The 24,174-nt window shown below is 38.9% G+C and overlaps 1 protein-coding gene across 2 annotated transcripts in view; it reads left to right on the plus strand.

Moving 5' to 3' along the window:
* Nucleotides 1-24,174, plus strand: part of neurl1aa (neuralized E3 ubiquitin protein ligase 1Aa) — an 80,010-nt gene that overhangs the window by 51,391 nt on the left and 4,445 nt on the right. For both annotated transcript variants that reach the window (XM_079864643.1, XM_079864644.1), the window contains exons 4-5: nt 19,093-19,788; nt 23,844-23,993. In XM_079864643.1, coding sequence (XP_079720769.1) covers nt 19,093-19,788; nt 23,844-23,993 — 846 coding nt within the window. The remainder of the gene's footprint in view (nt 1-19,092; nt 19,789-23,843; nt 23,994-24,174) is intronic.

Genomic DNA, 24,174 nt, shown 5'->3' on the forward strand with positions numbered 1-24,174 from the left:
AACGAATCATTCAGACCAGTTTTGTGAACTGAATTAATTAATAGAAAAAATATCTGAATGAAAATAATGATTTGTTCACAAATCGGACATCATTACATCTCTGAACTAGGGTGCATGTCAACATTTCCTCCAGTTTTCCTCAAATTTGCATTTTTTCCCTATGTAAAGCATTGAGTTGTTGTAAATTAGAACTTACAATATGCGCTAATAGTTATAAAGTTGTCTTGAAAACCATTTTTTTTTACTGTTTATGCAAGTGTGTGATCAAGAATAGCTCTTGCTCTAAACACACAGTAAATCAGAGAGCTTAAACTTGAAGGCAGCGGTCTGGATGTATTGCTGTATATAATCACAGTCAACATTGTCATGAGCAGAGCATACCATACGCCACGCTTTGATGTACCGCTGTGTGTACGGGTGTCTGTGCTTGAAGTGGAGGTTTGGCGGTAAGAGGCGAGACATTCACATCTCACACGCATACATGCAGCAGGCTTTAATGTTGTCATCCCCCAGGGTTAATTATAGAACCAGGTCACATACACCAGAGATAGCTCCATTTATCCTAATTGAGCTCTGTGGCAATTGACGGCAGCCTCTCTGTCTGCTATCTGTCCACGGTGTGGGATGTGTTTCGTTACGTGTGCGAGTAACTTTATCTGTACCTTTGCCTCACAAAGACAGCGTTGACATGCACTGCTGAACCTGTGTTCTTCGACGGTCTACTGCCACGCTGAAACAAAAGAATGTATGCTGTACAAGTAAGCCTGTTCCACACTGCATGCAAAAGAAGCATGTACAGTCAAACCAAAAATTATTGATACACCAGATATCATTTTTGATATTTTTTTTACTAGTGGGTATATATATATGTGCAGGACACTATCTACTCTATAGACACTATAGTTCGTTCATGCAAGTGAGGATAGCAAAATAAAGTAAAGTTCATACAGTGGACTACTAGTAATATGTATACAAATTTGGGACCAGTGATTTTTCAGACAATTTGACCTGACCACATTTACACATAGCCGGGGATTTAGAGAAACGAATATTTCCCCCCCCCCTCCATTTTCAATAATAACATTGTGCACACAATTGTCATTTACATCAACCTGCATAAATACACCGTCGAGCGCCATCATAACTATGCCAAACCTATGGGCGGCAGTGTAGGGAGAAGGATAAAGCCATGCAAGCCAATCAGAATCCTCAGAATCGACAACAATGAATAACACGAGCGACTTCCTAGGGTGCTCACATGACGTTTTCTGGCGCATAATGTGACGTTTGAGAACCTAAAACCCCGTTTCTCCCAGTTGACACGGCAACACATAACCAGCATGATCAGAAATCTCCACTTTGGCCGGAGTTTTTAGAAATAATCGTTTTCTGTGATAAAAACGGGGTTTTCGTGTAAATGAGAGGCCAAACCGCAGGGAAATCCCATCTTCCCTTTGTGTAAATGGGGCCTAAGTGTTTTTCCTTTAATTGCTAATGCGACCTTTTTTACACCACAGACTGAACAAAATTAAGCATTGCCTGGTAATTGGTTGACATAAATTAGTATTATCTAATTGTGTACTTAAATTTAACAGCTGACAGCTATTTAACCTAATTCATTTGTGAGACAGTCTAAGAGAAGGATGACCAAAACCAGTGAAATATCAACTGATTTGATAACCATTTTCTAAATAATGGGAATAAAGTGTGATAATGTGAGAAATGTTGAAGGTGTCTGAATAAATTTTGGTTTGACTATTATTAACCGCCTATATTAGCAGGTAACAGGACTGTCCATAAGCAGCACGGTGCTTCATAGCACAAGCATAGGACACATTTGAAATGTGTGCGTATATCCACGCTTTTTTACCTCACAGTAATACGTCACATTTTCTCTTCCCAGAAGGGTTTGTAAGTGTGTGTAGAGCCTGCAGAGCAAGATCAAAAGAGCTCTTCCTGTATTTCCATCAAACGTTGCTCCTGGAGTGCTGATGCCAGAACTGAAACAATCACATTTGAGTCTCAATTTCCTGTGGGCTGACATGTAATGCCCTTATTTACAGGACGCAGGAAGGGAACTTGTGACAGTACACAAAGCCTGAAGAATCACAAATTGACCCTATTTAGCATTTACTTTCTTAATACACTTGCTTGGTATTATTGTGAACCAGTGGTGCACAATCAATCAATAAAGATTTAGCCTTGGTATTGGGTTACGTTTGTTTGTAATGGTGGCTTTCTAAATATTAATTTTATCCCAGATAACATTAATTCAATGAAGGTTAGGTCAATAATAATAACAAATAACAATAAATTATTAGCAAATCACCAAATAATGCATTGCCATTGTAATGCTCTTGAGGGTGAACTTGACCTTTAGCTTCCACGTCCCAGTTAAAAGGTTAAAAGTGGCTGACGGCAGCTGTTTCGGAAGGGGGTAGTCCTCCACAATCATATAAAAACTCAAAATTGGGTCTAGCTTCATTGTGGTCTAGAACACCCACTCTTCTCAATGAAAATCCCAATGGATAAAATTCCCAACCTACATTTTTCTTCTTTAATATTCTGTCCTACATGGTTGGAGATGTAATGGTTAGAGAGTCAGACTTGTAATCTGATCGTCGAGCAAGACCCCTAACCCTGAATCGCTCCCCGGGCGCTGCAGTGAATGGCTGCCAACTGTTCTGTGTTAAATGCAGAGGACAAATTCAGGCCTTCACGTCACTTCACTTACTCTGAAATGTCGCATTTCAGAAGAAAAACCATTGTGAATGCACGCAGTGTCATGTTTTTTTTTTTGTTTTTTTTTTTCATTTGTTCCTCAGTTCTTGTGCTTGATAAATACAGCTTTGATTGGGAATGGAATAACCATTTGCGACTCATTTATAGAATGAGGTTTTAAGATTAATTGAAAACATTCTATGGCCCATTTGTACAGATGCCATAAATTCTTTCTTGTAATTTCAGCCTTATCTTCTGTTTTAAGTGCCTTAGGCCTAAATACGTGATGAAATTTTCTCATGCACCTGTGACTTTGAAACATACACACACACACACACATACAGATGATTGTACAAACACTTACAACACAGCTTTCACTAAGGCTTGAGATCCTTTCAGGTACCTGTCTAACTGAATAACATGCTGGTGTATATGAGCATGCATTGCTGAAACGTACATTGATCATGGCCTGAAGTTGATGCTACGGTTCCCACACATGCATTCGAGGACAGACTTCAAGTTGACATTTAATAAATCCACCATAACTTGATTATTTTATGATTTATCATAATCTTGAGTCTTGAGAAAGACTATTTAAAAAAAATTTTTTTTTTACTTGCCTGTACAAATTAAGACCAGCATTGTTAAAGGTGATTTTATTTTCCCATGGTTAAATTACTTTCTAGCTTGACACAGCAGCATTGGCTCAACCAATGGTGTGCATTTGTGGGCAATTTGGTGTGCATTTGTGGTGCAATTGTGTGCATCTGTGTAACCAACCAATGACAGGGTGTTTGGGAAACCTGTTTGAAAACATTATTTTTGCAGTTCTATTTTGACACTAGTGGCGCAGAAATGACACACTTTGCCTTTAAGAGAAGGCTTTTGCAGTCACTTTAAAATAGGCAGTGACACTGATATACTGTATACTTGCTTCTGAAAGGTGTTAAAATTCTCCCTGTCACTAATAAAACTCTGACAGGGAAAAATATAGCTATGAGCAGTAAACCAGCCTCATGCACGTAAATACTCATTCATTCCTTAGAGGCAACCACTCACACACTGTGATCTCCTGTCTGTTGAACTTCCCTTTTCTCCAGTAATATCCGCTCCTCATCACTCTTTATCGCCCCTGCAGCTAGGAGGTGATACCATGACAGTTCTGCGGGATTCTTTCTAGCATGTGATTAAAATCATGCAGGACCTTGAACCTTGCTAGTGTGGTGTAGTTTTCAGGGTTCCAGAATATAATGGTGAAATTAAATCGTCCCCTGAGGCATTTGGAAATGCAATGAGTCTGGAATGTTGTTTAATAAATAACCCAGCCCTCAGCTACCCTCTCCTGAAATACGCTGGCCGGGCTAAATGCGGCAAATGCTGTTAAACCCTCTTTTTGGAAAGCACCAATTCACCCCACAAAAATCATATAGTGGCACAAACCTTTGTATTAAATACAGTTTCCCAATTTGCAGGCCAGAATTTGCACCCTTTACATTCATGAGTTGGAATTTGAATTGGAATGACAGAAGAGTAATTTACGAAATTGCAATTCAAACAAACACAACGCGGGTAATGCATTCTGGGAAAGTGTTCTTCCACTCTGGTCCACAAAAGTTAACTTATTAACCCCTTGCTCATCACCCCCAATTTTGGCAAGTGCTGCATACATGAAATGCCCAAAATAAAAAGGTTACTGCTCATAAGTAATTCTGAATAGAAACATAACACACATACATTTAGAAAGCCAACCCTTGAGAGTTTATAGTTCAAGACTCAAATTTAACCAGACTGTTATTAATATTGAGATATATAAGCTCAAACATATTTTGAACTAAAATAATCTAGGATCACCAGTGATCCCTGCCAGGTAAGGGGTTAAATATGATTAAATGTATAAACTAAATACAAATTTCAGTGTCTATCAATACATCTACATAAAAAGCTGATAAACTTTCAAATGTTAAGGCTTTTAAACCTTTAAACTATAACTATAAAGCAAGGCTTAGTCGAAACAAACAACATTCAAAGTTTCAATGAAAAACACAGTTACATCAATTTCTGCATCCTGTATGATACCTCGATTAAAATTCTAGAGTTTAAATGAAAATTTCAAGCCCTGAAGCACTGACAGCCTAACCTGCACCTAAACCAGATTGCAGGTGGTTTGTGACTAAGATGCAAAGTTTTGTACTGATAAAAATGTGCATTATTTATTAGATATAAATAAATAATTTTATTAAAAAAAACAAAAAAAAAATATATACTGCATGATGGATTTGGATGGAAACTTGAAACCATGATGATAACTATTGAATATTTCAGACGTGACTAACAAGACTAAAATCAGAAGATCCCACAGTGAAAGTCCGGTACAGAAGCCATATTTAACATTTTACAGACAGAAATGTGAAATGTATGAATGTGTTTAAATCATTTGAGATCAAGTTAGCTGAAAAATTAGGGTTAGTTCACCCAAAAATGAAAATTCTATCATTAATTACTCATCTTCATGTCATTCCAAACCCGTAAGACTGAAGTTTATCTTTGGAACACAAATTAAACTATTTCTAATGAAATCTGAGTGATTTCTGTCCCTCCATTGTCAGCTGACACTTTGACGTTTCAAAAAGTTCTTAAAGAGATCATACAACTAATTCATATGAATTAAGCGGTTTAGTCCAAATTTTCTGAAGAGACTCGATTGCTTTATTTGATATATCAGATTGAATGTAAGCTTTTATTCACATATAAACATTGATCAGCACACAAACAGAAGCTCAACCGAATCTGCTTGACGCACGAGAACAAACCTCTTGCAGAAGTTCAAACGTGCCGCATTACACACGAGAATGAACCTCATTGGTTCTTGCGGAAGCTCAAACGTGCTGCGTAACATGAAAATGAACCTCATTGGTTCTTGCTGAAGCTCAAACGTGCTGCGTAACCCGAGAATGAACCTCATTGGTTCTTGCTGAAGCTCAAACGTGCTGCGTAACATGAGAATGAACCTCATTGGTTCTTGCTGAAGCTCAAACGTGCTGCGTAACACATGAGAATGAACCTCATTGGTTCTTGCTGAAGCTCAAACGTGCTGCGTAACATGAGAATGAACCTCATTGGTTCTTGCTGAAGCTCAAACGTGCTGCGTAACCCGAGAATGAACCTCATTGGTTCTTGCTGAAGCTCAAACGTGCTGCGTAACATGAGAATGAACCTCATTGGTTCTTGCTGAAGCTCAAACGTGCTGCGTAACACGAGAATGAACCTCATTGGTTCTTGCTGAAGCTCAAACGTGCTGCGTAACACATGAGAATGAACCTCATTGGTTCTTGCGGAAGCTCAAACGTGCTGCGTAACATGAAAATGAACCTCATTGGTTCTTGCTGAAGCTCAAACGTGCTGCGTAACATGAGAATGAACCTCATTGGTTCTTGCGGAAGCTCAAACGTGCTGCGTAACACATGAGAATGAACCTCATTGGTTCTTGCGGAAGCTCAAACGTGCTGCGTAACATGAAAATGAACCTCATTGGTTCTTGCTGAAGCTCAAACGTGCTGTGTAACACGAGAATGAATCTCATTGGTTCTTGCTGAAGCTCAAACGTGCTGCGTAACATGAAAATGAACCTCATTGGTTCTTGCGGAAGCTCAAACGTGCTGCGTAACATGAAAATGAACCTCATTGGTTCTTGCGGAAGCTCAAACGTGCTGCGTAACACATGAGAATGAACCTCATTGGTTCTTGCGGAAGCTCAAACGTGCTGCGTAACATGAAAATGAACCTCATTGGTTCTTGCTGAAGCTCAAACGTGCTGTGTAACACGAGATGAACCTCATTGGTTCTTGCTGAAGCTCAAACGTGCTGTGTAACACGAGAATGAATCTCATTGGTTCTTGCTGAAGCTCAAACGTGCTGCGTAACATGAAAATGAACATCATTGGTTCTTGCTGAAGCTCAAACATGCTGCGTAACATGAGAATGAACCTCATTGGTTCTTGCGGAAGCTCAAAAGTGCTGCATAACACGAGAACGAACCTCATTGGTTCTTGCCGAAGCTCAAACGTGCCACGTAACACATGAGAATGAACCTCATTGGTTCTCACACATCAAGCAAACATGCTTAAGCTTATAATAACTGATGTGTATGTTGATGAATGTTCATAAGTGGATAAAATCCTAAATTAAATCTATTCAGCGTATAAAACGATCGTGTTCAGAAGATTTCGTGTTCAGAGTGGTCTATACCACTCAATTCATATGGATTAGTTTTACGATCTCTTTATGAACTTGAACTGTCAATGGAGAGTACAGAAATCTCTCAGATTTCATAAAAAATATCTTTGTTTCGAAGATGAATGGAAGTCTTGCAGGTTTGGAACGACATCACCGTGAGTAAATGATGACCGAATTTTCACTTTAACCTAAAGGCTTTGTGTTCCCAGTGTACAAGCAAACTAGCGAAAGAAAATATTGTATTATAAGAAAATCTAATTAAAATGGAATAAGATTCCTCATTTTCCTTCACTAAAAATATTCTCCTCTAGGAAAGCATTCTGGGTAATTAGAAACTAAATTAGTGAGAATGAGTTTTAAGTTTACAAAAAGACCCATTTTGATTGACATGCAAGTTTGAGTTGGCTACGGTCAGTCATTCCAGGCTAAATATCCCTAATTGAAAGTCCCATGCCGAAAGCATAATCCTCCAAAAATAATATCTTAAACATGGACTATTTACACTATTCTGCCAGAAAGAGTGAATTAGAAAGACTGATGGGTTGTTCTGTGCAGGGTTATTAACAGTAGTAATTGCATTTGTTTGGCTGGCCAGCTGCATTTGGGAGGAACAAATTAAAGAAATTAGAACAACAGATGTTGTACCATTTGGCTATTTGACAGTATTTTATGTTTTGAGTACAAGAAGGAAAAAGAATGAAGAAGTTCTTGTCATGGGGTTAGATTGTGTTTTTAAGAGCTCACACCAACACAGGAAGCTCTGGGAAGAGTGCTCAAGGTGGCGGGAAAGTGTAGCGTGACCCATCCCCAAAACAGAACACCTTCCTTTTCCTGCCTTTAAGTGTCCTTATATCCCTTCTCCAAACTTAGAACTCCCCTTTTCCTTCATTTTCCTCATGCCAAGGCCTTGGGACATCCAAACATGGACAGTGCTGCTGAGATAAGGTGTGGCTGTCTTATATATAGGCAGAGCACTTCAGGGCCTCTTTGAGGGAGTTATGGGCAAACATCAGTTTATAGACTGCTAGATAAACATCCACATATTTAGGGCTACACAGACCTTCTCATATTTCCTGGGTCAGAGTCCTGGTGCAAAATCTCAGTATGCCTTCAATTTGCTGGGTTTAATTAATCATGGTGGAACAACTGAGAAAAGCCTTGGACTGTTAAAATTGTTACTGTAAGGGGGTGGGGGAAAACAAATAATTGAACAAAACATGGAAAATAATAACATAATGAGTTCATAATCCACAGCCTAGTCTTATTTGCTTTTTGTGGTTTGATGTGGTTAGTGTGATTTTCCAGCCCCAGGCAAGGGGTTGAAATATAAATGGGATTTGTAATATAGCTGACAAAAAAAGAAATTTGTTCCAGAAGCAGAACGTTATAGCATTTTAATAAAAGACAACCAAGACAAAAATTGTATTTCTTTAGAAGCTGCACCACTCAATCATTCACAGTAAGACCAGGAACGTGCATTGTAAAAGTAAAATGCTTCAATTTGGATTCCATGTTAACTTCAGTCGTGATGTGAGGCAAGGAAACCATGGTTGGCCTGACAAAAAATTGGATATGAGCCACATGGAGGGTCTTTTGTGGCTTTCTGATTGTATTTGGCTAAATACGTGTGTTTCAGAGAGAGAAAGTGAGAAATGACCTCAGGGAAGGAGGTTTGTGACCCAGAGATCATTTGTCAATGGGTCCACGTGTTGCCTGTGTGGCCATTATTCCAAACAAAGAGACCCAACAGCCAAGCATGGCATAGAGCCAACACGCTGTACTGAAACCTCTCCTGTCTCCCCCTACTGTTTCTCTCAAACACACACACACTTACATGTGCCATATGCACCAGCATCACACTGCCCTGCGGGCCCCACGCTCTCTTCCCACGTCCAGTTTTTTGTTCATGTTGAACGTCTAACAAACTGGGATACAATCATGAGCTTTGTGAGACAGAACTAAAAATGTCCTTTCATTAAAATGAGAAAATGACATGCACAAAAATGATACAGCTACTTCTATAAAAATAGATAAATCATCAAATTAAAACGAGAATGAAAAATTAATAAGAACCTTATACAGTGCCTGTAAACGTGCAGAGAATGTGCACTTCCATTTTTGGCTATTTCATTCCCGCCCAGGATCTTTCTGACTGAACCAAGAGCTGCTTTTGTTTATCAAAAGCCTCATCTGCTAATTTTCCACTGCTTTTTTGTGTTTAGCCCAACAGGTGCTGGAGCCTGGTGCTAAAAAAATAAAGTACCTTAGATAAAAAAGGACAATCAAAATGGGTATTTGCTTTTTGCCAGCGCAGCTGCGTCCCATTGCTGAAGTACCACAATAATGCGCAAGCCTGGATTCGTTTTTTTTTTTTATCTAGAGAGATTTATATTTTCAAAGAGATTACAAGCTGGTCTCAGCCAGTCAAATCGCAGAATAGGTTTGTGTGAAAGCTGCCAATGAGACAAAGGAAATGTGGCGATTGGCAGCCAAGCAGGTGCAGGGTAATTAGAGGGGCAACAGCTGCCACCGGTCATAGACATCTTGGCACGAACGCTCTCTTGTCTTTGCCCCTCCCTTGCTTTTTCCATTCCCTTTCCTTTAAGCTTCCCAGTCAGAGCATGCACAAACCCTGGAGTTGATGTCTACTCCCTCGGAGTGGCTCAGCAAGTTCATTCAGTAATTAGCACTCACTTGTTTGCTAAAATGGAGAATATCACATGGAAACTGTAGGCAAAACTTCAGGCGTCTGACGCATCCTTTTGGAGAGTGTTGATGAATGTTCAGAGCAGACAGATTTAAGCCAATTTTGTCAGATGTCCAAAACAATTTGTGTTTCAGCTATATAAAAACCATATTGACAGCTAGAGTCAAGAACTCAGCATCCTATAGACCATGCTATGTGCTTCTGCAAGCTGCCATGATGCTTATAGTCAAACAAATTGAAAACATTCCATGATCAAATGAATATTAAAATTAAATATATTAAAAACTTGAAAACAACTTACAACTCGCCTGCATTAAACATGCCACTAGACAGCATTTACACTAATTTCACGGCATATAAATGTTGGTAGTCCTACAATATTAAAGCTAATTAAACAAACTACAAAACCTTGAAAAAAACTATAAAAGCAAAATAAACCTAACAATGATATAGTGAAAAGAAACTAAAGTGACATATTTAAAATAAAATTGTAATAAAACCTATAAAAAACGTGTATGAACATCATCTTTGATAATTACCTGAGCCATATGTTTGCGTTTTTCACTGCTATCATAAGAACAGAAAAGGGGCTTGACTTTAGTTAATCATTAATCCAGACAGTATTCAAACCGCTACTGTGCGCAAGACAATTCAAGTGGCATGTATGTTAGTAAATATAATTATAAATCCCAAACACTGACTGTACAAGGCGCGTTTCCATGACAGATTTGCGAAAACATTTTGCGAGTTTTTCTAAATGTCGACCAAAAACTATTACGAAATGACGGCGTTTCCATTAACCGATGTTATGCGACTAAAAGTTTATTTTTTCCTCTCGCGATAAGTAAAATCATTCCAAAAACCATGGCAACGGACGTTGGTAGGTTTATGTACTATATCCCAGCCACTGCACTAGCCATTATTATTAACTGAAGGAGATGTATGTGTGTGTTTTCAAAGCATTAATGGTAAGGAACGACTACTTGTGAGAGGCACATATGAGGTGTTTCTGGGTGTTTCTCCCTCATATCTGCTTCGAGGTCTTGATTGTGGCATTTATTTGAGGTTTAGAATCCATTATTCCTGTAATTCTTTTGTCTTATATGAATTTAATAAAGAACTCTGTCTCGTATTCTGTCCAAACATACCGCGTCATCTACGTCAGGTGACCTGTAAATGCGCAAAAACTGTTTCCATTGCAGTTTTGCGAAATATTTCTTTTTCGAATTGCCTGAAAAACCACCTCATGTGAGCGTAAAAACTTTTTTGCGATAAATGGAAGTTTTTGCGAAATTAGCCGCGTTTCCATTACCCTTCAAATTGCGCAAATTGAAATTGCGAATTAAAAATACGCTCAATGGAAACACGTCAATTTCGCAAAAACTCCCGTTTATCGCAAAAAAGTTTTTACGCTCTCATGAGGTGGTTTTTCAGGCAATTCGAAAAAGGAATATTTCGCAAAACTGCAATGGAAACAGTTTTTGCGCATTTACAGTCACCTGACTTAGAAGACGCGGTGTGTTTGAGGTCCATGTATAGCTACGCAAATAGGCCTAATAATTATTTTATATTATTTTATTTTAACATTTAATAGGCTATATTTAGAAGACGCTTTTATGCAAAAAAAGAACAAAGCGTGAGGAGCGCGCACTGCATGGCACAGAGGCGCGGGCGTGAACACTTGCATTTTCCTTTCAACAGTGGAAACAACTTAAAAATACTCTATCATTTCTGGCCATACAGAAAATAATAATACATTATTCTCAACTACTTTTATTTGTGTAAACTCACAATAACAAAATAAAACGTTGTGCTTTTGTAAAGTAAAAGAAAACAATCAGACGCACTTTCATGATCTCCGTAAACTGGAGCGCGAGAACTGAAACAAAATATAGGCTAAAGCTTGAAATGTCCACTTTAAAACGAACAAATTCGAATCGAAAGCTAATACCTTCTGATTTTGTAATTCGTATGAAAGGTGCATTTCTCTCTAAAAGCGCATCTGCTTAACAGCGGAGATGGAGATGTGATTTTAGCCAAAACAATAGTTTATTAATAATATTAATGGCTCTTCTCATTCAGCACTGCGGGAAAACATCAATTCCAGGTTCTAATTTGGCCTTAGAAAACCAGTAAAATCGAGATGTTTTCCATATTAATTTGTGACTATTTTAAATGTTTAATAAAGGGGCAAAAATTCATAAACAAAAATCTGAAAATTCTTCGATATTTACTTTTTTTTGCGCAGCAGTTGGTGTAGCCAGTTCAAATTAAAATTTTGGTGTTCAACTTTGCGTTTTAAAAAGACAACAACCGTTCATTTTTCGTTTTTCAACTACGGGTTAAAAAAGGAAAAACGAATGGACACAAAATAGCCTACATGGATCGTTTGGACAGAATACGAGACAGAGTTCTTTATTAAATTCATTAAAAAATAAATAAATAATTAGACTATAGGAATACTGGATTCTAAATCTCAAAGAAATGCCACAATCAAAACCTCGGAGCAGAAATGAGGGCGAAACACCCAGAAACTCCATGTGTCGTTCGCATTATAAGGGTCTTTCCCTGATGCTTGGATAACACGCCACGTACTCCTTCCATTAATAATAATAATGTCTAATGCGTTGGCTGTGATATGTTATAAACCAACGTCAGTTGCCGTGATTTTTGGAATGACTTATCGCGAGAGAAAAAAGGACGTTTTAGTCGCATAACATCGGTTAATGGAAACGCCGTCATTTCGCAATAGTTTTTTATCGATATTTAGATAATAGCGCAAAACATTTGCGCAAATCTGTAATGGAAACGCGGCTAATAAATTGACGTGTTTCCATTGGGCGTATTTTCAATTCGCAATTTCAATTTGCGCAATTTGTAGGGTAATGGAAACGCGGCTACAAGTGTGAATCTAGCCTTTGTCACTAGGCGCGTTTCCATTAAAGATTTGCACAAAACGTTTGCGTTTTTTTCTAAATATCGACAAAAAACTATTGCGAAATTACGCCGTTTCCATTAACCGATGTTATCCGACTAAAACGTCATTTTTTCCTCTCGCGATAAGTCATTCCAAAAATCATGGCAACGGACATTGGTAAGTTTATGTATATATCACAGCCACGTACCGCACTAGACGTTATTATTATTATTATTAATGGAAGGAAACGTAGGCGTAGGCAAGGAAAGACCCTTAAACTGTGAGCGGCACATATGAGGAGTTTTTGGGTGTTTCTCCCTCATTTCTGCTCCGAGGTCTTGATTGTGGCATTTCTTTGAGGTTTAGAATCCAGTATTTCTGTCATTCTTTCTTCTCAAGAACTCTCGTATTTTGCCCAAACACACCGCGCCTTCTAAGTCAGCTGACCTGTAAATGCGCAAAAACTGTTTCCATTGCCGTTTTGCGAAATATTCCTTTTTTGAATTGCCTGAAAAACCACCTCATGTGAGCGCAAAAACTTTTTTGCGATAAATGGGAGTTTTTGCGAAATTGACGTGTTTCCATTGAGCGTATTTTCAATTCGCAATTTCAATTTGCGCAATTTGAAGGGTAATGGAAACGCGGCTACTGTAAAACTGATAATATCACTGCCTTTCTGTTTGTCTATTTTGCACATCTGTTTTCAGTCAGAATCCTGAGACAAAAGATAGAAAAAAGAAAAAAGATAGGAACATGAAGAGACAGGGATGAGATGGCGAGAGAGAGAGAGACAGGGATGAACAACATACAGTAAGAATAGCTGGATAACACCCACCCAGAGGCATTCAATACAATTTTTGCTCATTGCTTGTATTCCTGTCCACTTCCATTTTCCTCTTAATTGATTTGTCCAGAGAGAAGCGTCCTGTCTATTCAAACTAGATTTTAGGTTTGTGTTAGTACTAGGGAGGTTGGCCACTGAAGCCTGCATGAATCCTGTTTACAGCATGGCTTTACTCTAATGAACTTGATCTGAGACACACTCCAGCCAGACCCCCTGCGGTGATGTCATTATCCCGTTCTCTGCCCAATCCAACTGGGTGGGTTTAGATGCATGTGGATTTTAACCATGCATTTAGGTGTTAGTTCATCCAGAAATGAAATTCTGCCATCATATAATCACCCAAACCCCAATGAAAAAAAAAAAAAAATCATAAAATGAAAGCATACATTTACCGGGGCTGTTAGGCTTCCTGGTGGATAAAAAAGCACCATAAAAGTGGTTTATCAGTCATTATGCCAAATCCTTTATGTGGCAAGTTTGAACATGTGCAATCGAGAATAAGATTTGAGAGCTACGGCAGAGGGCTTTTTGATTACCATATACTTTTGCTAAATGAGAAAGAGCAGCTTGAACATTTTTCAAAACACATCTCTACTGGAGAAAGGAATCATAAAATTGGATCAACATAGAGGCGAGTAAATAATTTTCATTTAAGTTATTTGGGAAATTGTACTTTTACTCAAAGGTGGCAAGGAAGCTCTCATTTTAATGATGTCTTTATTATCTCCAGAGATTTTTTTTTCCTTCTTTCCCATAAATGACTTTAATAAATTTGTGGTTGTGATAAAGTTAGTGCCCCTGGGCCGTCCCCATGCTCTCCTTTGGAGTGTTTAATATTTCACTAATTAGCTCAGACTACCACACTTGTTTCTTTCCAAGACACTTTGAAGCTCCTAGAAAAATGTCTTTAAATAAGGAAAATTAAGTCATGCGTTGGGACACCTCATGCAGCAGTTCAATGAATTTGAAAACATCTAGGCAGATTTTCTGTGAGCAAATCAAAGACTATGTACTCAGATTCATTTATCTTAGAGTGATGTAATATCTGAGAGTCATTTGAGAACCGATTATGGGATTATCACTGCTAAATGGGATAGCTGCTAAACAGAATACTTATTTCCATGAATATCCAAGTCAGATATTGTTAGTAGGAAGATCAGAAAATGGAGGCAGGCCTAATACTTACAAAAAAAAAAGACCTATGTGTTAACATTCTTACATGAAAGGACAGTGAACCCTATAACCAACACAAGAAAAGGAATCTGTACTACACAAGCATTTCAGTGCTTTTATGATATTGTAATCCGTTTTTATCCCCCAAGTCATGTTAATAAGGCTTTGTTGACTTTTATTGTGAAACAGAGAAACAAAAATGGCTTCATTCTGTTTGTACAGTAGCCTTGCATATTAGGGATTAATCTCTAAGTCAACCACTCTCCGTCTTTCATCCTGATGAAAATGAGTTACATCCTTATAAAGCTAAATATAGGGGGGTTGACAAATCATTTTTTCTTGATCTGTCTCTTTCGCTTTTGTTTGCTGAGCCACACACACACACACACACACACACACACACACACACACACACACAGAGCAAATGTGTCTAACAGGGTTTATCTGAGACTGGAGCTAATCAACAGTCTCTGTGGGTCAATGTGGATATATAAAGTCAGACACAGGAAGAGAAATATAGGCAGAAGGAGAGAGAGGCCCTCTGGAGGAAAGGTCTCTCACTTTCCTTTTATCTTCCTCTATCACACTTCTTGACCTCCACCTTCTTTTCATCTTCAAGTCGCTTCCTTCTCTGTTTAACCATCTCTATGTTCGTAAAATATGTACAATATTGTTATATGCCTATGGGGAAAAAATGGCCTCCTCATAAAAATATTTTTGCTTTGTAATGAAAAAGCAAATTTCTGATGCTGATTTACATTTGAAATACATTTCACTGAGTAGGTTAAACAATGTTCTCCCTCTCTTAAAAAAAGTTATCAATGTTATGGAGAAACGGCTAATTTTAACGAGCTAATTAGCACCGGCAGCCAATTTTAGTGCTAATATTTTTGTCTGGGGTCTGACTGTCTTCGATTGCACAGATGAGGTCTAAATACAGAGCACACTCCAGCGGGGCTATCTGTTACAAAAGGAGGCACGACAGTCTTCAGCTTGTTTGAGTGCTGAGCTATGATAAGCTTAGCTAGCCTACCTCTAAACTACTGTAATATGCTATTTTAGGCTACTAGGAATGGGGAATTAAATCTGGTGTACGCATTGCATGTTGCTAGCGCAGCATTTCATTCATATTTCTTGCTATTTTAGGCAGTTGGGTGAGGAGCAGAGGGTATGTTGTGATTGCTGTACTATGCTAGCCTACTATAACATTACTATAAAGTTCTATTCCTGGTAGCCGGTTAAGTAACCGGTATAAATGGTAAAGAATGTAAAGAGACACTCCTTGGTAGCCATTTTGGAAACAACTGTAGCTTTTTGTACACTATCTGTCCAGAGATGTGAACAGTAACTAGGACTCAAGTTAGATTTTTGAATTATTTTTTATGCTTGTTGTATTACTAGTCTTTGTAGCAAGCATTTTTTTGGCAATAGTCTGGTCAAGCTGGTGTTCAACTGGTTGTCCAGATGTTCTCCCAGTTGACAATTGCCTGAAAACCATCCAAAACTCAAGCTTGCTTCTCAAGCTAGAGGTTGTGGGCCACTAGGGGGCCTCAGCAAACAGCAAGAGGGGCCCCAATAATTCTTAAAATTATTTCAATTTAGTTAACAATCTTAATTAAAATGTAAAAAAAAAAGATGAACAACAATAAACTTGCAGTTACAGGTCAGATGTTTTGCAATGCGACCTCAGTATGAACAGTCATATCAGAATGCATGCCACTTTTTCGTCACTCTAGAGCAACATCCGTCACAATTCTGCGCTCATGGGAGTCACTTCAAAGATTTTACATACCCGACGTTATCAAGACAGTTGCAAAAGGTAGTCAGTGGAAGGACAGTGATGTGTCAGAACTCAATGACAACTCTATATACAAGCAAAACATGAGGGATCATATCATAAATGTTTACTCATAAAACTCTGTAACACTTTACAAAAAGGTTTCATTTGTTAAAGGAGAACTCCGGTCAATTTTAACATTGAGCTCATTTTTTTGTAAATGTGGAGTGCTGTCAGTACAGAGAACAATGACAAAAATCGGTGTTGCCTACACCGTGTTATCCTCTTTTTAAAATTTGCACCCTGTTGACTTCAATGGGGCAAGTTTTAAACCTGCTTTTAGCCTCTTAACATCCTTGATGTGTCATTACAAGTGCCCAGCCATGTGAGTGATTCCTTCAGAGTGAACACGGGTGAATCTGACTGCAGTAGATGTGCAAGATATGAATAAAAATTATGTTTATTCAGCCAGTTTATTCTTTTTGTAGACTTTAATATAGGCCTTAGTGGTCCCTAGTACTGTATCTGAAATCTCTTTTCAAAAATTCAGCCTCGGTGCAGAATTATAGCCACTACAAGCCAGTCCCAGAATGAGCTTCCTTCAGACAGGCCGTTTCGGTGTCTGTAGCTTTAAATGCTAATGAGGAGGAGAAAGGCGGCGCAAGGTAGAGGGTGGGTGTGGCCTTGACCATCTTGCGCAACGGTACCGGTCCGTGCATGTTTACGTTGGATATAGCAATGGCACGAAGACACGCAGTCTTTCAAGCATTTCAGTTTGACCCAGAATCTGATCCGGATGGAGAAGCAACAACTCAGCGGTTCCAGCAGGACGTTTCCGAATGGTTAGTTTAAAATATTATGTCTGGATACGGTACTTTATTCGGGTGGTTTACAGTTATTATCATGTAGCTAACGCTAACCTACTGTTGCCTTTTCATGAGAGATCTGTAACATCTGTAATTTATCTTATTACAATAGGGCTTGGGCGTCGTGACGTCATACTTGGCGTGGCGGCCATGTTGATGGCCTCGCGAATGTAAACATACAGCAAGTCGAACGAGGAGAAGCAGAGTTGGGAGAAAGAAAAAAGACGTTAAAATCCCGAAAAGGATGTGGAATTTACGGGGATACGTTAAATAGGGAAACCAGGGACCAGTAAGTTATGTGGACAAATTTTCCTGTAAAATATCCCGTATTTTAATAACTTACTATCATAATTAATGTTAGCCCTTCCATCGGACCTGTCAGTCTCTGTACTGTTGTCCTGTTGTTACCCCCTTGCCCTTCCAGCGAAACAGATGTTTTCAAAGCATCGTTTTGCTTACTTGAAGGCAACCTTAGCGTGATATTGGCCTTTTTTTTAGATAACAGCGTGGTTGTTGTGAGAGCACGATTTCACGCCAATCTGTAAGCAAAGTCACGTTAGACCTAGCTTCACAACTCGCTTAGTTAATGCTGCAGTTTTGCAGAGGGATAGTAACATAAAGGTGAATGTTGAAATTGTAATTTTTCGGGATATTTTATAGGTAAATACTAAAACGGGAAGACAGCGGGAAAAGAGCTCAAATACGTGAGAAACCCGGAAAAACGGGAGGGTTGACAGCTACTAACTACACTTTTTTTGCAGATTTTGTCCACATACTGGTCCCTTGCTTCCCTATTTAACGTATCCCCGTAAATTCCACATCCTTTTCGGGATTTTAACATCTTTTTTCTTTCTCCCAACTCTGCTGCTCCTCGTTGACTTGCTGTATGTTTACATTCGCGAGGCCATCAACATGGCCGCCACGCCAAGTATGACGTCACGACGCCCAAGCCCTATTACATCATCAAGCTCTGCGATCTTGAAATGCGGATATCGCGCGCGCCGTATAACCAACAGGAAAACGGTTATCCAAATAACAAAGAAGTGTACAACACTCGCGTTACAGTGTGTGTATTCACACACATAAACTGCATAGCTGCATAGCTAATGTGACAGCCACATTCTACGCGTAACAGTCTAGGCAACCATAAACGGTAAAGCAACACACTTATATATCATTAGTTGACTTACTGTTCCGAGGTGTGTAGCTGAGCCAAAGAGAGTGATCCAGTTTCAGACGTTTAGCAAGCCCAGCTCTGTATTAACCCTTCGGTGTTCATTTGTACATCCAATTATTGAGCAATTGTTATGCTTCGCTCGCTCAAAAGCCATGATATCTCTCGTAGACAAACTAAAATCGCGCGCGCGCGTTCCTACTTCCTAGCTCATTTTCTCATGGGCGGAAAATATTCTCTGGGCGGGCAAAGCAGAGATAGGGGAGGTAACATTCCTCCTTGTAACGTCACAAGGAGAAGATTCAAGATCAGCGCGATTGAGCTTCCATTTTCTCAAAGGCAGAGAAAGATAGCAAAAGCTCGATTTACACCGATTGAAATTTCTAGAAACTTGGGGACCATATACAGGCTAGGGGAACTCATATTAATGTTAAAAAACCTCAGAAAGTGAAAATTTCATGTCATGGGACCTTTAAAACAACAATGTGAACAGCTATACAAAAAAAATCTGATCTGAGCAATAAATCGGAATTGAGCACTAGGCTCGCAGTGATAGACGGTGATATTGTCCAAGCTGATTAATTGCCTAATGTTTGTTAATTATCTAGGTTTAACCATTACATAAGGCAATACTATATAAAACAATTAGCTAATCTGTGCATCTCACCTCTGTCCCACAGACAGTGAAGTCGTCCCTCCAGACCTTCTCCGCCCACGATCCTTCACCACAGTACGTGGATCCACCTCTTTACGACATGAAGTAGACACCTCCCGCCTGTCCGTCAGTCTATGTGATCTTAACCTGCAACAAGACGATGCCAGGCTTCGACTCCCTCCCGCTCCCGTTGCCTGTCCCATTCCTCAAAACTCCATGAACTCCCAGCAGTCAACACTGCTTCCTCACACCTTGGAATGTGATCTACGTTTCCACCAGCTTCGAGGTGCCCACATCAGAACCCTTAACGAACAGACCGTGGCACGATCCGAACACAACCGTGAAGAACGCACGCTGGTCTTCACGGATCGCCCGCTGCGAATTGGCGAAACCATCTTCATCAAAGTCATTAAGTCCAGCCCTGCTCGTTTTGGGTCTCTTTCATACGGTGTGACATCATGTGACCCCGCAGTGCTTCGCCCGAGTGACCTTCCTTACAATCCTGAAGCGCTGGTAGACCGTAAGGAGTTCTGGGCGGTGTGCAGGGTGCCTAGTGCTTTGCAGAGTGGCGATATACTCGGCTTTCTGGTCACACAGGAAGGGGAAGTAATTCTGAGTCATAATGGCACCAATGTGGGCATGCAGGTGTGTGTGGACAACTCACGACCACTCTGGATGTTCTTTGGACTGCATGGTGCTGTCACACAGCTGAGGATTCTAGGTAAGCATGATATTACAATGCATTGCATTATCTAGATGTCTTAGTCCGACTTCCACAAAACTAGGGATATATCGGCTACCATATCGGTATTGGCCGATTATATGTTCATATAATGTTATCATTATCGTCTCATTTGGCTGATAAATAATGGATTATTTCCTTCAGCTGAGACACTACAGATGCACACTGTTCGCCATGATGGTTTTGAATTTGGTGAAATATAATTGGAATCACTTCAAAAAAGGAAAATACAATTCAAAGTCTGTCATATAGGCTAAAATTATAATAAGAACATTATAATTGTGTGCTTGGGACATAGTTTTTTTATGGTGAGACATTTGGTTTAGTAATCAGGCTCTCAAAAGTTATATACAAATTTGGATTTAGATTTATCAGCCAATATATCGGTTACCGACATTCAAATATAAAGAATTATCGGTTATCGGTATCAGCCAAAATTTTTATATCGTGCATTCCTTCACAAAACAAACTGGTATGATTTCAGTTTTCAGCTTTGACATGAAAATTTCAAAAGAATGACCCATTTAGTCCAACTGAAATAGGCGCTTAAAATGTGTTTAAAATGCGACTGCAAATTCACATTCAGGTGTGGAATGCCACTTTTCACAAATCAATTCTTGCTTTATGTAATATGACATCAAGTCCTGTCCTTTTATTTATAGTTACATATTTTGTCCTAAATAAAATAGGGTTGTGATGCAGTTTCACACAGTTTTTGCTCATGCATCTCAGCTTATTAAACCCAAGGTTCCCATATATATATATATATATTTTTTTTTTTTTTAATTATTTAAATACATTTAAGATAATCTTTGCTTTTTAATTCCTTAAAGCACCTCACAATTAAAGTTAAACTTTACAAAACTGTGCTGTTGCTAGGTCTGACAGATTAATTAAAAATTCATTTGATTTGAATCAATTCAGAAGCACTCAAGTAACCTTTCAGAACACCAGACAGTGCTCCAGGTCTCACCCACACACCTGTGACTGACACACTCCTAGTAAAGTTTGAACTAAACAAAGTACTGTATATGCACAGCATGAGTGGGAGGAGTGTGACCTGCGTTAGCTTTGTCTGCAATTTCCAAGATGTCTGTGTCGCCGGAAGCACATTGCCCTCCCTCCTCACGCTGCACACACGCTCTCACCCCATCTCATTAGCATGCGGCGAAGGAAAGGAAATGAGAAAGTGAAGAGGAGAGTGGGCGATTCACACTTCATTTGAGAGCATTCATTTGAGAACATTTCTCTCGTTTACATCTCTTCTCTCCATTTCGCATTACGATTTCCCCTCTTAGCATAATGTTTTTGTTCTTTCAAGATTCAAGGTTCAAAATGTCATTGTAATAACAATTTAGTTGTGCTCTCTCATTGTGCTTATTCAACAGTAACGGCAGCAGGAATATAGAATAAAAGACGTGAAATATGAGGAAATCTGAAAGAAATACCAGAGCTTGCAATGCTGCAAAAGAATAGCCTAGTTTTATGTCAGCTTAGGTTTTAGAATTTGGTTCCGTGTAAATAAAGATATTACAAGCATTACTAATCTGCAAGTAGATCATCATTTTGATTCACAAAATGCCATCAATTAGTAACAGTAATTAAAAAAAAAAAAAAAACAAGCCAGTGGAAGGATACTAGAGATATGAAAGTAGCAACCCCTGTGTTGCCATATAGACAATAATAAAACTACTGTATGCTTAATGTTATGATTGATCAAGAAGAATCAAGTATACCAGAGAGCCGTGTAGTAAAGATACATTTATATATTTTTAAGACCACACAATTCAGAATGCAAATAAATCCAAGGAAGACCCAGGAACCCATTGCAATTCAGCATGTGAATAGTGACTGTTAGTATGCATACAGGTTACTGTCTGTTAAATTTCACTGCCCTGCAAGCACAGTAATTAAATCTAGTGCCAAAAAATGAAATGCACAAACACGTCTATAATAGACTCAATACAAACACTTTTCCTTCTTGACTCTCTCCATCCACAGTTTATCAAGGTGTGTCTGCTAGCTAATTGATCACTTAACGCGTGATAGATATATATCCCCAAATTTTGAATGGTAGTGTATACACATATGAAATGTAGGCTACTTCAGTGTGAATGTGTGAACCTGACTAAAAGTGACATTTAATTAACGTCTGTTCATTTTTCTCAATCAAACCACTTACATACTGAATACAGTGCACTGCCACCAGTAATTTCATTTCGAGACCCCCTGATGTAGGACACAGCTCACACCTTTACTTAAGAATAAACTAAGCTATTTGACAGACAAACGATGTGACTGTTTATACCACGCAAGCTGGTTTAGTCAGTACCTCTTTGGTATTCAAAATATAGAAAAGACTTTCTGCCATGTTGACACATAGTGCTCATTTTACACATAGCAAAGGGCTTTAAAGAGGGCTGACTTTCTCTAATAGCTTTTTTTTTTAAGTCTTTCCCTCTACGGGTGGAGGTTAGAGAGACTCAGCTGTACTTGTGTCTCTGTTAATCTAGTAGAGATGCTCTTGAAGAGGCCTGGCCCTTGTGATCCAGGGCCAGTTGCTGAGGCCTGGTGAAGGGGATTTATGATGCATCTATGTGTGGAATGACAGGAAGGTGGAATGGCATGTCAGGCTCACAAAGGATCAGGCTCTGTGGACCCCATCTCATATATAACCCCTCACCCTGACTCCATCTTAATCGAGGATCACACTGTAGGACTTGCATACTGTATGCAAACATGTGAGCAAAGAAAACACACATGTATAATTTACACCACTGACGGACCCAAGACAGAACCTTGGGGAATCCCACCGACTCCTAATGTTATTAACTCTAATACTGTCATAGAGTAAAAGCACACTGCACGCATATATAGGCTAACCTCAGAGCGAGTATGTTCATGGGTTTTAGGTCAGCATAGCATTTTATTTCAGCCAATTCTCCCTCTCATATGCACACACACGTATATATATATATCAGAAGATCCAGCATACTAGAAATGAGGTCAGCTCAATTTAATTCAATCTCAGCTCTACTTTAAAAGGCCCTGAAATCTTACCATGGCTATTATAAAGGTTGGAAATTAAGTCTGGTTCCGATTCAGATTCCAATTAATGGTTTCCTTAATAATTATTTTAATAATTCAATAAGAACAGACCACCACCCCTCAAATATGCATGGTCATATACACCATATATAATTATATATTCTAAAACAATCCTTATCAACAGATATTTATGTGTTTTTTTTTCATATTAAAATACCAAAACCCAATATGTATAATTTGTTATATGAACAACCTATCAGTAAATAGGCTGAATTTATTTGTGGTTCAGTGAATAAGTCAATAACTGCTCCAAATGATTCGGTCAGTGAGAGAATTACTGTTATATTCTATTCAAGCTGTATAGATTAGGTCTGCTAGTTAAAATTCTTGCTAAAGAGAGGTGGCTTCCCTTTTTGGTCGCTTGAGTGTCGGATCTGTTAACGAATCTCAGGCCAGCATGATCTTTAAAGGTGTCAGATTTAGATTTCGTCCTGAAGCTCCAACAGCCAGAACAATGTACTGAGATTAGTGAAACAAACACCCCCATAACATCCACAAATACAGCAAATACAATGTTGTTCTGCGAAGACACAGTTACAATACCAGCTTCCTTGATAAGTTTATGATATAGACTACAGCTCAATGTCTCCTACGGTTTGCACTAAAAAAAGTGTCTCAGTCTGAGGCGGTAACTATGTTCACTTACTGTGTGATGTATATTACACACAAAATGTTTCAATCTCTGATCCAATTGGTTTTACACAATATCTGGGAGTCAGAAAGCACAGGTCTGCAGTCATATTTAACAGTACAGGATTGCGAAAATTAGGGCTTCAGGGAAAGATCTAATGAGTGAAGTGTGGAATGTTTGTCATGAAAGTCATCAAATATTTTGTTCTTGTGTGCAGAATCCATTATTTGTAGAACTGAAAGGAATCATATTAAAAAGTCTGTCACCTGTTTTTATCTACCATGTGCATATTCAGGCTCCACTTTCTTGGGCGATGCTCGTGACCCGTCCAGCCCTGGCTCGCCCTCTGCCTCGCCCCTCTCACCCTCAGGCCTGTGTGGTGGAAGCCCAGAGCCCATCTTAAATGAACACGGCTGTTCTGCTGCCTTCTGCAGCTCCACTGAAGGTCTGCATGTTTCTCATATTTCAGGATTTCCTGAAAAAATGAATTTGTACATTTTTATTATCAACTGATAGGATTTTTGGCGTAAAAAAGTGCATTGTATTTTGATCTGTTTCTCACACAAACTTTCTTATAGCTTCAGAAGACATTGATTATACTCATACATATATTCATATGACCACTT

Source organism: Squalius cephalus (assembly GCF_949319135.1).
Source record: "Squalius cephalus genome assembly, chromosome: 2".
Classification (NCBI taxonomy): Eukaryota; Metazoa; Chordata; class Actinopteri; order Cypriniformes; family Leuciscidae; genus Squalius; species Squalius cephalus.